At 45.9% G+C, this 18,630-nt stretch overlaps 1 protein-coding gene across 1 annotated transcript in view; it reads left to right on the top strand.

Moving 5' to 3' along the window:
* Positions 1–18,630, top strand: part of NR5A2 (nuclear receptor subfamily 5 group A member 2) — a gene marked incomplete at its 5' end in the record, with an annotated part of 125,304 nt that overhangs the window by 55,137 nt on the left and 51,537 nt on the right. The window contains 1 exon segment of the mRNA XM_082672035.1: positions 18,234–18,353. Coding sequence (XP_082528161.1) covers positions 18,234–18,353 — 120 coding nt within the window.

The raw sequence follows: 18,630 nt of genomic DNA, 5'->3' as shown, positions 1-18,630 counted from the left end.
CCGTGGTCAGGAGACAAATGCTGGTGCACTCAGGCTGAAGGGAAGGAAAAGAACTACAAGAGTCCAATATGATTCACTCACTGTTGCTAAGTGACTTTGTGCTTCCTTTTATTAGTATGTCAGACAGGCTTATTTATGCCAAATAATTATGTCTGTTATTAATGGAAGGGTATGAAGGTAGGGAGAGAATGAGTTCCGGAAACTTCTTTAGAAATTAAAAAAAAAAACAACCCTCAGATAATTGCATTACGATATGATGAGTGCAATAATAGAGATCCCCCGAGGAGAGGTAAATCTCAACACACGGGAGTCCCTTTTTTTCTCTACAACCCTGACCTGGGTTAAAACTGGGACAAAGGGGTTTCCCTGGTGGGGCAGTGGTTGAGAGTCCGCCTGCCGATGCAGGGGATGTGGGTTCGTGCCCCGGTCCGGGAAGATCCCACATGCCGCGGAGCGGCTGGGCCCGTGAGCCATGGCCGCTGAGCCTGCGCGTCCGGAGCCTGTGCTCCGCAACGGGAGGGGCCACAACAGTGAGAGGCCCGCGTAATGCGAAAAAAAAAAAAAAACCCAAAAAACAAAACTGGGACAAAGAAGCAAAGGGCAGGCAAATTGTAGTTTCTGAAGAAGCTGAGGGCTTTGTTCAGGTGATTTCTTTTAGCTCTGACCTACCTGCCATGTTTTAGCCACAGGTATACTCCACAAATGCACACGCCCGCCCATCAACACACACACACACACACACACACACACACACACACTCTCTCTCTCTCTCTCTCTCTCTCTCTCTTTCTCAAAACCTCTCCTCCAGAAAGGCTCACATGTGTGCTTTCAGCTCCATGTCCCCTCTTCCTGTCTTGAAGTCTGAGGGTCCCTTCTCTTCTCACTTTCCCACTGTTCTCTTCATCCCACTTTCCGAGAGCACATCTTCTGTCAGCTTTTTCATTCCATGTCAGCTCTGCTCAGTCTTCCGCCCCCACTGGGTCCCCTCAGTCCACAGGGATGTGCAAGTCTCCACTCCTAAAAAAAACAAAGCCCACCTCCCTGATCCGGCCTCCTGTCTGTCTGTCATCATCCTGCCTTTTCCCATCACGGTACCTGCGCCCTTGGCTCTGCTGCCGGTGTTTCCACAGCCGGGAGGTCTAGAGCTGGACCAGCACGGGGGCTGTACCCACACTTCTCAGTGGAGACGGCTCACGAATCTCAAGACATTCCCGGTAACCTTAACCACATCTTCTCCGGCCTCGTCTCCTCTCCGTTTTGCATCCCTGAGGTTCCAGGGCACCAACTCTTGATTATTCCCTCCCTGGCTCCCCTCCCTCTACCCAGCCCCCAAACAATATTTTCCTCTAAGATCCGTTATTGGTTCCTTCCCTTCTCACACTACACGTTCTGCCCGTAAACCTTCTCTTCCAGACTCCACAGGAGCGTGGGCACTGCTTGCAGAACACAGTTGCTCAGTCACCAATGTCACCGCTCAGAGGTCTCCTTTAGTCGCCCCCAATTTTTCCTTCCCTGACTCTCAGAGAGCACATTCCTTCCAGCGGTTATCCTGGGTTTTCTGATTTCATCACACTGCTCTCAGCTGTGAGCTGCATGTGCAGAAAAAGTTAACAACCACTCAGCAGGCATGTCAGCATCTCCACCTTTCCATCTCCCTCCCCGGTCTAGACACACCCAAGTGTTTCCCACCTTTGCAGCCTTCCCACTGCTATGCTTGGCTCGCAATGAGACCCCTTCACAGCATTTATCAGACGTGGCTGAGCTAAACCCCAATTCCAGGAACCTTCCTCAGTGGCTTGACCTGGAATTAATTTCCCTCCTCCCTATATGACTATAGTATTTTGCTTGTTATTTTTTAGCTAATATGTCCATATATTCCACCACCAACACCACCACCAAACTCGAAGCCATTGATGTGACAAGTGTAAATGTACCCACGGAACTCTCTGGAATTGGGGCTGTCTGACAAAATCTGGGACATGTGTTGATCATCTTACCCTCTTTCCTCCGGTGGTATTTACTTATGTCTATCTCTCCAATTCGTCCCCACCCCTTCTTTGTCACTGTGGAGGATCCTCCCACAAACCCTAGCAGGGTTTTGAACTCACTGCACAGAATTGTTAACTTGTCAGAAATTCACCCATGTTAATATGAAAATGATTGATACTGATTTAAAGCAGCGGTCTCAGACTTTTCGATTGCAAGACCCTTTGCACTCTTGAAAATGACTGAGGACCCCAAGACCTTTAGTTCATGTGAGTTTTAACTCTCACTATTAACGTCTTAGGAGTTAAAACTGAGAAATGGTTAAAGCACAGGAATTCACCAGCACACGTTCCATCTGCCACAAGAGTGATGTCATTTCATCCTGGGGCCTCTGCACGTCCTGAGAGGCAGAGGGTCAAAGGGCAAATAGCATCTGAGCACACATGGGAAGACAGTTTTCACCTCTTGGACCCTCTGACCGCGCTTGTAAGACCAGTGGTTTAAATATCGCTCCTGTGGGTATTCACTCTCTCATAGGGATTAAAGCTTGATGCCAGCTATGCAGTTCCCAAACCAGAATTTTCACACCAGCAAGTCAGTGGAGACACCCAGGGGAACAAAGCCCTTCTGGCTGTCAGCGGTCGAGAAGTCGCTCTCCAGGGCCAGGGCAGGGATGCCAGCAAGGCCGGGGCAACCATGGGGGCAGACGGATGTTTGTGGAGGTCACTGACAAACAGGCACCAGCGTGCACGCACTCACTCACTCACCCGGTGCCGCCTGCGCCTTGACTGGGAGTGGCCGGTAAAGGGACAGCTGGGTACCATGGCCCTCATCGTTCTGAGGTCAAGATCCTCCGGGTTCGCGCAGCAGCTACAGTTTCTGTCTGGTCAGCCCCGGGGACAGGGAACGAAGTTACTGGAGGGACCACGTCCCAACAAAAGCCTGGAGTTGTTGCTTTGGTTTTTGTTTGGGTTGAACTCTTGGCTGGTAGTAACCGTTGAGCTGAGGGTGACGGACTGAGGCAGACTTTTGTGGAAGCACAGGGGTGGCCTCTAGACAGGGCAAATATTATTTATTGAGCCCAAGCCTTGCCCAAATTCCAGGCATGCGCTAGCTCAGTGAACTCTCCTCCCAAATTCAGGGTGTCAGTGTTAATTAGAATTTGATGGGAGCTGGGGCAGGAGGATAAATCAGGAGCTGGGATTAAATACACACACTACTATACATAAAATAGATAACCAACAAGGACCTGCTGTACAGCACAGGGAACTCTACTCGACATTCTGTGATAACCTACATGAGAAAAGAATCTGAAAAAGAATAGATACATGCATATGTATAACTGAAACACTAACACAACATTATAAATCAACTATAATCCAGTAAAATAAAATCAAAAAAGAATTTGATGGAAGCTGGACTAAAGTAAGGCTCAAGGAGTGAAGTCCTTTACCCAATGTCACCCTCCTCTGGCAGCCATGGGTGGAGTCTGGCTTTGCATCTGGCCTGTCCGATTCCCAGGCTCTCACCCTTTACCATCTCTGTGTATTTTCTCGTGCCATATTCCTGGGCCCAAAACGATGGTGTGCGAGTGTATGTGTGAGGCCGTGTGTGCACACACATGCACATGTGGAGGGGAGATACCCATCTTTTTGCTGGAATTTTCTAGAACTTTTTATTCAAGGGGTGGTGATTCCATCAGTGCCGGCCTCACTGGTCAGCTTGTTAGATGTGCAGGACCCCAGTCCCAGAAGCTGCTGCATCAGAACATGCATTTTAACAAGGTCCCAGTTAACTGAAGGTGCCTTGAAGTTTGAGAAGCACAGGGGGTGAGCACGGCTACATCTCCTGAGCTCTTAAGGGAGGATGAAGTGAAGTTGTCATGAGGCTTCCTGCTTAGAGAGACATCCAGCACCTTTAGCTTTAAAAGAAGAAGAAGAAAAGGGTGCTTCTTAAGAGAATATGCTGTAAAGCAGGCACTTATGCTATCTTGCCCATAATTTCAGACAGACCGTACAAATTCTTCAAGACCTAGTCTGTAGAGAAGATGCACTGTCATTTCTCATAGTCATCTTTGAGGTCTGCCTGCAGTGTGCAAGCAAGCAAAGACGGAAGGGCCGCACTGGAGAATGTGGTTTGTGGTGGAGTCTAATTTGTGCCACTGGGCAAAGGTCACGGAGACGAGCTTGTTAAAGTGCTCAGTCCGGGACGAGATCCATCTCCATACGTCATCGTATCGATCTGAGCTCATGGGCGCTCCCCTCCTTGCACGGATGGGCTCACGTGTGGATGGAGGTCTCTGCGAGCTGAAGATTCCAGCAGGGTTGCCACCCAGGGCAAAAGGTGGCTGTTTTAACACCCTCGTTTAGGTCCTCCTTTCGGTTCATCAGTTACTCAGAAAAAAAAGATTTTAAAACACATAGGTTGCTTTTCTACTCTGAGGAGTATTGTTTTTCTTCTGTAGTTTCTATAAATCATGTCTGTTCGACGTAGGGATTAAATGTATTTGAATATAGGCAGATGGCTTGCTTTCAAGTATAACATGGATGTTACCAAAACACAGCTCATTTCTTTCTTTCTTTTTTTTTAATTTTAATTTTTTTTAACGTCTTTTTTTTTAATGTTAATTTTTTTAACATCTTTACTGGTGGCACATATATACAATGGAATATTACTCAGCCACAGCTCATTTCTTAATTAAACGATACCTGCTCGGTGTGGTCTTTAGGGCCCAGGAGTCACTCCCGTGTTCCTTTTTTGTCAAAAGTCCCTGCCATTCCTGTATAGTCATCCTTTAATTGCCGGAGCACTGAGGAAGCAGTGTCTGGGTGAATCCAGCTCGTAAAACATTTACGTGACCTTTGTGTACTTCTTCCTGGAAGTAATGGGCCATGGGAATTCTAGAGGTGAGGTGGAAACAAGCCAACATTTCCCATCAGAAAAAAAAAAAAAAAAAGTGTAGATTCCAGATTCAAGCTGGACAGGGGCACACTCAGAGCCCTTCTAACTCTCAGGCATAGTTTCCAAGGGCTCTTGGGCAAACCGCAGCCCCCAGCCCTCCTTATTTCCATCCCATGTGGTGACAGACCCTTTGAGAAGTGTTTCCTGCTAAGCCTTGACCCCTCCCAGCCCCAGCACAGTGCCGTGCACGGTAGTGAGCGATCTCTTTAGAGACGCCATAGGCTCCTCCTAGACTCCATTTTTGCAACCTGGAATTAACACCTCATTCTCCGAATGGGGATTTCTGACATTGGCATCTGTAAAATACCACTTTGAAGTTATTTTTCCCATTGAAAGTAGTTTTCACAGGAAAAGTTGCCTGTCTAGACCTTTGTAAGATTCCACATCTTAGGCTCTACCTCTTAGGTCCCCCCGTCCGCCACCTTTCTGAAGGCAGGAGGTCACAGTAAGGGACAATCTGCTGTGTCTGAGCTCCTTTTCCAGAGGCTGCTGGAGAAGCAGCAGCGAGTAGTTGAGAGCACGTTGACTTGGGCCCCAGGGAACTGGGACGGGACACGGCTGCACCATTCAGCTCAACTTGCGGCCTGGCTAGGTCCTGCATTGGTGGATTTTTTTAGGCCCTCTAGCCTAGGAGTGAGTTATGATTATTTGGTATCTTCTAGGGTCTGAATCACAGTCAAGAAAGATTTTTAAACTATTTTTTGGGGGGCAGGGAAAAGTCCTAATTGGTCATAAAGAAATAATAGGAAAAGTACTGCATGTTGGACCTGAAAGGCCTTTTCTTTCTAACTCGTGTGCAATGGCCAACATCATTAAGACAGGACATGTGACAGACTAATTCTAAAGACTTGTGCTCCTGTTGCTGCATTTTTATTGCAACGATCAGAACCCCGCTCACACCACAATGCTGCTTTCTTAACACGCAAATGCAATCACGTGCTAATTGTATGATCAGCTGTGTGACAGCAGAAGTATTGCGTGATTGATGGGTAGTCATAACTCATCTCTAGGCCTGTATCCGTCCACACAATCTAGAAACTGTTGATCAGTCCAATTTAAAAAATTAATCGACTTCATGAGTTGGCTGAACTACCTTCCTGGTGGATGTGAATTGACCAGCCTACACCAAAAATAAAGCCAGCCAGGTCACTCTGCAGACACAGACTGTCATGGAATACTCAGGAATGTGGGATGTGTGAACAAGGATGTGCCTCTAAAACCAGAACCACACGGCTCTTCTTTCTCTGAGGAATGCTTTCCCTCGAAGAACCAGGTTGCATGCAGAAAATGTCAATAATTCGTTCCTATTAATAGTATGCCCACTTTCTGTGTGATCCATACTTAGAATAAAATGCAAGCAAAATTAATCACTTAAACTGAGTATTACTTCTATTGTGTGAAACCCAGAGGCAGTGGAAAAGGACACAGTTCTCTCATTCCCTCTTCTTTCTTGAAGATGCTTAACCTGCCCCCGGCTTAGAGGGGTTCCTTCAATCCCAAGGGTAGTTCTCCCATTTTACAATGAGAATAATTGGGAGAATGGAATTCAATGTCTGCCTTTCACTTCTCAGCCGTCTTTGCAGGAACTTCTGTGTATCAGGGTAGCTCTGCTATGCATAATTCTCTTAGATCTTGATTTGCTATAATATATAATATAGATAATAATACAATGATCTTTCATCATTATAGTCAGATATAAACCCTGTAGTTGTGCAGTTTACTTAGAGTGAATAAAGGAAACACGACCTAGAAGTACCGGAAGGCATAAAGGGATTGACTTGGGACTGATCTATAGGATACTGGCCTCATGGGGAAGATTTCAATGGGGCAAGGCAGCAGCAGAGCCCACACGGTTCTCTCTGAACCTGGAATAGAAAGAGCATGAAACAAGTAACGGGCAATGTATTGTAAGGCCCAGCCTCGTCACACAGCTGCAAAGAGCTAGGGCTGGTGTCGATAAAAACCTAGCTCGTGTGATTTTGATTCCAGATATCGCTACCTTGCAGCTTTGTAGGATGTTTTCTTTCCCCTTTTAACTGGCCAGAACTGAGGAACTAAAACATGATTTGAAATGAGTGCCGATGCAATATTGGAAAATAGTGTTTCCACGTTGCTGACATGGTTCATGTTTCACTCTGGGCCCTGTAGTGGGGTTGAGGAGTCCTGTGTCCCAGCGGTCCCCAACCTTTTTGGCAACAGGGACCGGATTCGTGGAGGACAGTTTTTCCACAGACGGGGGCTGGGGGATGCTTCAGGTGGTGATGCAAGTGAAGGGGAGCGGCAGATGAAGCTTTGCTCACTCATCCATCACTCACCTGCTGGGCGGCCCAGTTCCTAATGGGGGTTGGGGACCCCTGCTGTATCCCTCCCTGCTGAGCTCTACGAAAGGGTGCCGGCAACCAGGAGTTATGTGACAACTCAGTTTGCCTCTGGGTCTTCTGGGACCAGGGCCAGTCCAGGCAGGGGCTACCTGGCCCTTCAGCGATGACCCAAGGGGCACTAGGAAACCAGGTGCATGGCTATGGAGGTACAGGGCCGAGAGGTTTGAGGGAGGTGACCCCAGATGCTGCTCCAGGGACACAGCTGGGGAAAGGTGGTCCCCACAGATGGCTGGCCAGGTGCCACTCTTTCTGTCATGACCGAATGGACACATCCTATGAGGTTATATGTGGGCTCTTAGGAAAAAGGCCCCAGGATCAAATTAAGTTAATATTTGCCTAAGTATCTTGAGAGAAAAATGTAGTCAGTAATATCAAATCATAATTTGTGAGTTTTCAAAAATAGGAAGAGAGGATACTCCTTTTTCTTTTTCTTTTCTCTAGGCCCTTTTTCCATCTTGATTCTAAGTTTACCCAGAAGAACGTTATGCCCATTTCAGTTGGGGCACAAAACAGATCCCCTTGGGATTAAGTAAATGCCAGGTCTTAGCTCACCCTCCATTCAAGTTACCTTCATAATCTTTCCCCCAAAATAGGAAAGAGCATCTATCTAGATTTTATGTCCAGTTAAAAAAGTCCAAGCTTCTATCGTTGGGTAACCATATTTGTTGTATATTTCCAAAGGACTTTATTTCTCAAGTCAACCTTCTTCACATTTGAAATAGAGATATTAAATTACCATTAATATATTTCCTTGCAGGAAATAAATTGAGGCAATGTTACCTTTTGTTTTTGTTTTTGTTTTGCGGTACGCGGGCCTCTCACTGTTGTGGCCTCTCCCGTTGCGGAGCACAGGCTCCGGACGCGCAGGCTCAGCGGCCATGGCTCACGGGCCCAGCCGCTCCGCGGCATGTGGGATCTTCCCGGACCGGGGCACGAACCCACGTCCCCTGCATCGGCAGGCGGACTCTCAACCACCGTGCCACCAGGGAAGCCCAACGTCACCTTTTAAAAAAAATTTTAGAGAGAAAGATTGTTCTTTATTCCTGTATGAAAAAGGCTTAGTGACAGAGCTCTGGGCTAGGATTCAGAACACCTGGATTCCCACCCCATTTCTGGCCCCCGACTAACCTGCTCTACACCACAGCCCACCTGACCGGAATGTCCTCCTCTGTAAAATGAAGTCTTTGAACTAAAGGTGGTTACTGGGTCCTTTCAGCACCGACCAAGCAGACATTAATTAGGCAAAGCGAAAATGGTTTGGTTTACCTAGAAATAATCATCCTGCACTTTCGACTCCTGGAGTTTTCTCTTTAGTTGCCACCACTTCTGTGAACATATTTCTGGGCACCTCTGAAGGCACAGGTTCATGTATCCTCAGCACTGCGACCTGAAGGGGGAAGTTGAATCCTGTGACGGGAGCATGTCCTCCTGTGTCACTGGGGAACCGGGTGGAGGGATTCTCCCAGGAGCCTTTGTACCCAGAGAATTCCCATCACTGAACAGTCCTGAGGGGCCTCTCCTTTGCCTCTGCCCTAATGTGGGTTGTAGTTTTGGTGAGTGATATTTAGGCCACTTGGGTTCTTTCCTCCTTTCTTTGGCCAAAAGCCTGATTGAAGCAGCCAGCCAAAAAGGACCCAAGGACATTTTAGCCTCTTGAAAACTTTTTTTTTTTTTCTTCTGGCTTTGAAATGCAGTCTACCAAGGAGATAGCTGCATTCAGACCTTAAGGGAGTCACAGCTCATGCATCTTCCTTTCTTCTCCATCTGGTGTCCCAAGGGCTCCAGCCGTGGGTCCATTTCATGGCATGTAGGGCTGCCAAAACCTTCCCTAATTTATGCCTTAATCACTGTTGTCCAGACAATAAGCTGTTGCATACCTGGAATTCTGTGGCTGGTGTCATTATTGTCTTTAAGGCAGTGTCTGGAAAATGAAGATTATAATCTTAACCTCGCTACCCTATTCCGAAAACGACAGTCATATTCACAGATGCTTTCTGGACATTCCAACCAGGCTTAAAGGGCTTTGTCCTCATGGCTGGAAGATCCGCCTGGTCAGACATGTGAGGAACATTGCCTTAATTATACAGAGGAGATTTCTAAACTAGAGGACAGGAAACAGGCAGTGGTCATAAATGGAACAATACCTACTAGGAGAAAGCACTGGAAAATATTTCACATTAATCTGCCCTAAACTATTTATTTTCTTGTTCGGCAACCTTTGCCATCACCTGAAATCTCTTTCCTCTGTACTTCATTCAGCACCTCTTATATTTGGCCTTTCTTTGTTTATTTAGATTCAGGTTTCCTTACCATTAATAGGGTGTCTGCTATGTACCAGCCACCCAGCTGGGCACACTTGTGTTTATCCCGGTTAACAAAAACAATGGCTTGGGAGAGCAGCTGAGGTTTAAGGAGTTTGAACTCTTTGCCTAAAGTTACATGGTGAGGCTGTCGAGGTAGAAACCCAGGTTTCTGAGCTGTAAAGCCCGTATGTTTCCTTTGTAGTGTCTAATGGTCCTGAACTAGGCTATACATGAAGGGGCCTAAAATGTATACCTTTTCTCCATTTCTGGAGTGTCTCAGCTTATCTTTGGAAAACAGACCATCAGAAAATTGTGTTCTAGGACCAGATTATCTTGGCTTCTCTTAACACTGTGATCAGCTTTACAGGAGCGTTTGCTGCGAAGCTCAGTGTTGGCTATGGAGGGGGTGTCGTCAGGGCCTGGTTTATGTGCCATCTAGAACCCTCCTGTGAAAACACACGTGAAGTTTCTCTCGGGGTCCAGTACTAGGAGAAGCTGCTTCGAACGGCATGTGTCCACAAATCGTGTTAGCAGTGGTGCTCTGGTGACGAGGACCCAAACTGTGGCCCTTTGCCAGCCACTGGAGCAGCCCATATCGAGCTTGTTTTGGGAACCGATGCTATTCTTGGCTTCGACTTATTTTCCTATCTCTATTTTCCCTTTATCTCCATTTTCTCATTTCTGTCATTTCATCTTTTATTATTCGTACGTACATACTGCTCCAAAAAAATTTTAGGGCTGTTGCATTTTATTTTATTATTATTTTTAAATTTAATTTTTATTTTATATTGGGGTATAGTTGATTTACAATGTTGTGTTAGTTTCAGGTGTAGAGCAGAGTGATTCAGTTATACATGTCTATATCTATATTCTTTTTCAGATTCTTTTCCCATTTAGGTTATTACAGACTGTTGAGTAGAGTTCCTTGTGCTATACACAAAATATTTAAAATTTGTATGGAAACACAAAGACCCCAAATAGCCAAAGCAATCTTGAGAAAGAAAAATGGAGCTGGAGGAATCAGGCTCCCTGGCTTCAGACTATACTACAAAGCTACAGTAATCAAAACAGTACGGTACTCACACAAAAGCAGGCACATAGATCAATGGAACAGGATAGAAACCCAGAAATAAACCCATGTACTTATGGTTGATTAATCTTCGACAAAGGAGGCAAGAATATACAATGGAGAAAAGACAGTCTCTTCAATAATGGGTGCTGGGAAAACTGGACAACTGTGTAAAAGAATGAACATGATTTGACATTGAAACAGCAGAATGTGATCTGTTCCTTAGACCACAAGGAAGAATGGTCTCTTTACCTCTTAGCGCTCAACTTAGTCAGATCACGTAAATTCTATGTGGCCGGACATAGAAACCTGAACAGAAGACACTACCAGTACTACTGGGTGCAAACTCTTAATTGACCCCACAAGTACGATGAACATACTGTTAATTTATAATTAATTCATATTTCACTAAGAAGCTGTTTGAAATGTGGATAAGCGGAAGGGGAAAATCCGGGCAAAAGTTATCCTTCACTTTGACAAATTCTGAGAATGTAGCTACAATTCTGTTTGACAGAAATTGGTTAAATTACATCATGTTGTGTGGTGATGACATAGATCTCAATAGTGATATCTCACGTTTACATACACTATGCAGTCTTCTTCTTCCAGACCTCAAAGGTGTCTCTCACTGATGGAATAGCTTCACATGTATGTAAATGAAAAACGTTGCCATTGAATATCTGGCATTAGCCCATCTTTAAATAAAAGAAAGTTGAATTCAGCATCCCTGGGAAATAAGGCGTACCAGGCAACTGAATGTTCTGGATAAACATTCTTTCGTCTTCAAAAGAAATTTAGTGATTGTTGATGGAAAGCCTCCAACACAAATCACATGATTCCCTCGCTTCCTAACCGAGGATTTTTTTTTTTTTTTTTTTTTGCGGTACACAGGCCTCTCACCATTGTGGCCTCTCCCGTCGCGGAGCACAGGCTCCAGACGCATAGACTCAGAGGCCATGGCTCACGGGCCCAGCCGCTCCACGGCATGTGGGATCTTCCCAGACCGGGGCACGAACCCGTGTCCCCTGCACCGGCAGGCGGACTCTCAACCACTGTGCCACCAGGGAAGCCCCCGGAGGATGTTTTGAGCCTGTTCTACTGACTCATCATGGTCCAGGGCACCTGCTCTTGGACCCTGGCTTCAGGGTGGTCCCCTTAGGGCTCCCTGAGGTCTCGTGCCCCTGACACCTCTGCTACCCCTGGATTGAGATGTTCAAGAAGTAGATTGAGGGCTGGTCTGTTTTATCTTCTATCTCCTTCCTCAGCTGACAGCTCCCGTGTTCACTTCCCAACCACTTTACCCCTGATGGTGTGGAGGTGGCCCATGTCCCCGGAGGTCGAGGCTGTCAGCTGTAGGGCAGCCACTCGACCCCCTCAGTTCCTGGATGATGGGCCAGTGGGCACACTGATCGGTGTCTGACCCCCACACACTGGTCAGGGAGGTTTGCTTTGGGAGAGGTCTTCGGAGCGAAATCTAGGGAATGTGGATGAGGTTTGTGTCCAGAGGAGTAGCCTGACCGAAATAGATCGTTCTAGTGACGGTGTATGTGATGAATTACAACTAGATGGAGAAGACCGTGGACTCACGGGGTCCTAATTTCCATGGACTCTTGGTCGTGACCTAGATGGGAGGGAGTTGGTGGGAGTGGAAACACAGCGCAGGTACCCTGCAGTTAGACCTCTCTGCCTCCTGCTTCCCTCACCTGGAAGAGAGTGTCGATCCCAGAGGGAGAAAAAAATCCTTTGTTGGTCCACTGGAGAAACAGAGAAGGGGTGAGAAGAGCTGAGTCCCTGGCTAAGTGTTGCCAGGCAGGTCTTTGTACTCTGGAACCCACAGCCCGCAATTAACAAATAAATACACAGGAATCACTTCAGTTGTCTCTGAGCGGGGAAGAACTGCTCATAAATCTGTTGGGTTTTGCAACAATTGACAGGGGAGTGAGGCTGTTATTTCCCTTGTACAGTATTGTTCCTAGTGCTTGTTTAATCATTGTTAGTGTGAAATCATTTTTTCTTGGACTTTGTAGCAGTTTATTACAGAGGTTGCAGATAATCATCAGTGTTGTTTATAAAGCCAGTAAAGGAGTCAAGCAGTTGTGTGTCTGTCGATGCTGATTCGTCTGGGTTTTGATTTTTCTCTCCCTGCTTCTGACTGTACCTTTATAAATGTCATCATTGTCACAAAAGAAAGTATAAGGAAGTGGAGGTCCACCTGCAAGGATTTGTTTCCTTTTGTCCAGAAAATAATAGCTGGATGTTATTTGTAATGGTTCTGAAGAATCTTCACGTTTTTTTAAAATACTTTGTTCCAAGCATTGTTTTCACAGGAGCTACTGAGAAAAAAAAAAGTTTATTAAGTGGTTCTACGACATTAAGACCTGCTTAAACGTACCCTTCTCAGAAGCTTCTGTGACCCCCTGGAAGTCTCCCCAAGAAACGAACCAGGGTAAAGTGACCCCCAGCTTCTAGTGCACATGGGGTTTTTATAATGGATGTACACTCCTGTCTCCTCTCCTTGGAGTGTGCCTTTCTCTTACTTTATTTTATTTTTATTTATTTATTTTTTTGCGGTACGCGGGCCTCTCACTGTTGTGGCCTCCACCGTTTCGGAGCACAGGCTCCGGACGCGCAGGCTCAACGGCCATGGCTCACGGACCCAGCCGCTCCGCGGCACGTGGGATCCTCCCGGACCGGGGCACGAACCGGCGTCCCCTGCATCAGCAGGCGGACTGTCAACCACTGCGCCACCAGGGAAGCCCGGAGTGTGCCTTTCTTAAAGGCAGGGATTGTGTCCTGGCCACCTCTGTTTTCCCCCAACTTTCTAGCACAAGGCCTGGCACACACCAGATTTAATGATCCGAAATTAGGAATGGATTCGTGTCCACTTTAAATTACCAACCCATGTCAGTTGAATGTTTTGCTAAACATATCTTTCTTAAAGCTTAACCACAGTGATTCACGATGTCGATTTTCAAATAAATGCCCCTGCAAGAGGGAAAGTGGAATAACCGTTCAGTGGCCAGACTGTGCAGAGGTAAATTTGAGGGGGCCACAAAAAGGGTCTGATAAGTTCAACCTGGGCTTGAGAAAGATCTGCACATTTTTCTTCTTCTAATTGTTTGCCAAATTCACTCCTCTTACGAGAAAGCACAGCTTTCTAATGATTAACGTCCGGGGTTGTGGGAAGGTGTGTTCGCAACAATATGAGGCCTGTGTTCCCTCACACGCTCATCTGTAATACCAGCGTGAGTCTTTTCTGATGAGTGACTAGGGTTCTGAGATAAGCCCTTCTTTTTATTACAGCTGATAACGCAGGATTGTACGAGGGGGTATTACCAACTAGTGAGAGGTTTTGATATGTCATGGAGATTACACTCCCTCAGTCCCCTGTCTGGGCTCCCCAAATGCCACCTGAAGTTGTTTGTTGACAGCATTCATCCCCGGAAATTTACTCAAAAGTAGTAGATTATTTTTCTCCTCTTCTCCCCACCCCCTCCACCATATCACCTATAACACTCCTTCCTAAAGAGAAATTATCTTCAGAATTGCCAACGTCTCTTATCTGGAGATAAGGAACAAGTCGGTCATCATATTTGCCTTGTCCTTTCATTCATAGAGCTGCATAAAAACTATGTCACCCAAAGCCCCGTGAAACTGCATACTCTCCCATTTCAAGATAACATAAAATATCACATAATCAATTATGGAAATATTGAAATGGAATGTCAGCCTGGAAAACCTCCTCAGAGAGCCTTAAAACAAGGAATCAATTACCCGAGAGGGGTGTTAAAATTACAATCAGTCGAGAAGTCTTTACCGAGGGCCAGCGGTGGGTCCAGACCTGCCGGCCTGTGTGGGGAGGGTCACCCATGTGTTCATCACCGGGTGAAGACGACCCTTCCCTCCACGAGCCCTGAAGGAGTCACTTTTGCTGTTGTTGTCCATGTACCAGAGACACCGGCCAAAAGCAGACACTTGCAGGAGTGATGGCACCACGGTCAGTCATGTGTTCCTTCATTTATTTCACAAGCTGGGGCTGCACTGGACGCCCCCCCGCCCCGGGAGCTGCGGCTTCCAGGCTGCCCTGGCCTCATGGAGTGAGATAGATAAACAAGCACTTAACAGTACTCGGTGGAAACAGAAGAAATGATGACATGAACGGCACAAAATACAAAACCAAAAATGAAGGGCTAGTTATGGGAAACAGACATGCTCAATTTCATCTATTCCTGCAACTTCGGAAGCAGCAGAGGACCCAGGAAATACAGATTTTCAAAGCCAGTCCATCTTCACACACACACACACACACACACACACACACACACACACACACACAGGAATAAGGTCTGAAAATGATACACTCCACTCTTTTTCTGAGCGTGACACACAAATGTATCCTTATTTGGAAGTGTATCCTGATCACAAAAGAAAAGAAGGCCAGGGAGAGTGAGGTTTCTTATCTTACAACTTGAACAGGCTTTGATGCTGGCAAACTGTTGCCATAAGTATTCCTCTCGTGTTATATACCAAGGACAAGGACCACCACATGCACATGAGGAGGAAAAGCCCCTCAGTGTGATGGCTCCAGGAGACAAGCTGCTTTTAATGGTCACCCCACCTTTTCTCCTGTCATACACGGCCAGAAGATCATCTCTTAGCTTTTTCATGTTTCCACCTGCAAGATGGGAATCATAAATCTTCCTGCCGTGTAAATAGGTTCTTAAGCTGGAGTCGCGTGCAGACGTCTTGAAACACGCTTCGAGGTTATTCCCCAATTCTTGGCAACCTTTGGGTATGATAACTGTTTCCGGGGAAACGATCTCAAGGTGTACTATTTTCAGCTTCCCTGGAAAGAGCGCTAAATTAACAACTAAAGCTTCGCATCACAGAAGAAAATGCAGGGGAACTGAATTGCCGCCGTGGACTGATAAACTTGAAATAAGACGCTGATAGGGTATGAGCTGCAATGAAGTGTAGTAATCCCAGTAGAACCAAGTGCAGTTGGTTCTGAAGTTGCCCCGAGCATCTGAGAGGGACGGTCCCTGAAAACTGCTGGGCGTGAGGACACTGATGTTGTTCGGACATGTAGCTGCAGCTTCTAGTGTGAGCTGTGTGCAGAGAGCAGCAAGGTGGGTCTCCTTCAGCTGCTGCCACAGCCCGACGTGGACACACAACACTGGAGCTTTTCCTCTGAAGAAGGATGAGCTAGCTCCCTCTGTCACCAACCCACTCACCTGTGTTGGTGAGCGTTCTCCCCTAGGAGAGTAATTTCCACAAGGTACGGACTGCTTCTACCTTGTTCACCATTATACCCCAGACCCAGCACTTAGACTCAACATTAAATGGCTCTGAACATCTATTCACTTAATGAGTGAAATTCTTTTGGTCAGAACAAATCCTTTCTGACGGAGATGTTTGGGGATGTCTTTTCCTGATCACAGAGCCTGACTGTAGCTTCAATCTCTGCAGTTACCTTTTTTCCTTCTCAACAGGATCAATATGGTCTTCCAACTGGGAGCCTTGTGTTTGGCATTGTTTCTTCATTAGTGTATTGTTTCACACTTTATTCATTCCATCCTCAAGACAAAAACTATCTCTTGTATTTTTAGGTGGGAAGATGAGGCTTAGAGAACTAAATGGCTTGGCCAAGCTCTCAGAGCTGGAAAGTGCACAACTGTACCTCGAACCCTTGCTTTAGTCTAAGTTCAGTACTGTCTTGTTTTCTAGACTCATGGAAATAGTCATCCCTAAGCTCCTATCACTGGTAATATATGAGTGGAAACTTCCTAAGAATCACCCAACCGTCCAGAATCTCATTAAATATCTGCTTAAAGATGAATTTGTTATAAGTGGGTTAAGTTAATTCAGTTTAGAAAATTCTAACACCTCTTTTTCTTTTTTTAAAAAATATGGGTATAGTTGATTTACAACATTGTGTTAGTTTCAGGTATACAGCAAAGTAATTCAGTTATATATATATATTTTTTTCAGATTACTTTCCATTATAGGTTATTACAAGATACTGAATATTGATTGTTCCCTGTGTTATTACAGTAAATCCTTGTTGCCTGTCTATTTTATTTAGTGTATATTTGTTAGTCCCGTACTCCTAATTTATCCCCACAACTCTCTGCTTCCCTTTTGGTAACCATAAGTTTGTTTCTTATGTCTGTGAGTCTGTCACCTCTCCATGTAATTTGGAGACATCCTAGAGCTTGAGAGAGAGAAAGAGAATCCTCTAGGTGTACCAGTTAATAGGTCTCTGAGACCATATTTTCTCATAATGTAAATTGAAGAAAATGATGCTGGTTCTGCTAACTCCACAGGCAGGTTCTCTGAATTAAATCTAAAACAATATGCAAAACTCTTCAAAACTGTTACCTGACATCTAAATGTCAGGTGTTGTTGGTATCAATGTGTGATGTATTGGGTCACGCCAAGATCTTTGGCTGGTACGTATTACGAAATGAAAAGAAACTGTCAGAAATAGCCATGGAAATGGACCAATATGCCCTCCACGTTTGACCGTGGATACGTGGCCTGTACCTGAAATGGGTATGTTACTGTCATTAAAGAATGCGGTCCCCTGGCGGGGGGGGGGGGGCGACACCATGTGGATAAAATACTCACCGTGATGCAGCCCTCTTCATTTTACTCCCCACTGCCATCCTGTAAGGGGGGTACTGTGCTCGGCCCATTTTTCAGATGTGGAAACTGAAGTGTAGGGGGTTTGTGGGAAAATTGTCGAAATCATAAAGCAAGTGCAGGTGGACATCGAGACCAAGCGTGGTGATTGTTCTAGTCCAAGTCTAACACAGCTTGGACTTTGGGTGAACACTGATGACAAACAACGGCCGTGTGCCTCTAAATTCAAGTCATTTGGGCTGTCCTGCCGATTGCCTCTCGTATAAATCCTCACAGTTGCTAATATCCATATCCTATTTCAGCTTGGGCTCAATGTATTAACCTCTACACAAGCCTGGGCTATTTGGGGTCATTCTTTTTATTTTTGGGGGGCCTCTCACTGCTGTGGCCTCTCCCGTTGCGGAAGCACAGGCTCCGGACGCGCAGGCCCAGCGGCCATGGCTCACGGGCCCAGCTGCTCCGCGGCACGTGGGATCCTCCCGGACTGGGGCACGAACCCGCGTCCCCTGCATCGGTAGGCGGACTCCCAACCACTGCGCCACCAGGGAAACTCTATTTGGGGTCATTCTAATGGGGTCCACTGAGGACCGTCTGAGGCGCCTGGACCTCCCACAAGCAAATGCTAATAGATCTAATGATAGACCCATCTAATAGAGTACCTTTTCCTAGCAGCTCATTGATTATAAATATTTAGTTGAAGTATTTATATGTGGCCTAAAAAGTATTTGTCCAAATGAAAAGAATGATTTTCAGGAGGAAGGATGGAAATTCTGAGCATCTGTGCTTTGGTGGTCCTTCCTTGCTTATAGTGGGTTCCCAGGTAAAAAATCATGCAAAAAAAAAAAAAATACTGAGTTACAGTGTCATTTTTTTCTATTTCTTTTACAGGTTGATGACCAAATGAAGCTGCTTCAGAACTGCTGGAGTGAGCTCTTAATTCTCGACCACATTTACCGACAAGTGGTTCACGGAAAGGAAGGCTCCATCTTTCTGGTTACTGGGCAACAGGTGAGTGTAGACACCAAAAAAAAAAAGTGTCTTTTTATTAAGCACGTTCAAGATGGCAGGAATTTAAGTAGGTCAGGAGCACTTTTGTGCTTTGAAAGGGACATTGGCTGCAAATAATTTAGAAAAGCTGACTTGGTGTGCTCCGTTCCTGCTTGGGTGATTACGGTGAAACTTGTAAAAGCTGGCGTGATCACAGCCTGCCGCTTCCAGGCTTCTGGGATTGAAAGTTGTGCTTTGAAGGGTCAGAACAATTGCTAAATCAAAATTAATGGTTAGT

Source organism: Grampus griseus (assembly GCF_964374135.1).
Source record: "Grampus griseus genome assembly, chromosome: 1".
Lineage (NCBI taxonomy): Eukaryota > Metazoa > Chordata > Mammalia > Artiodactyla > Delphinidae > Grampus > Grampus griseus.
This window is presented reverse-complemented; position numbering and strand designations above follow the sequence as displayed.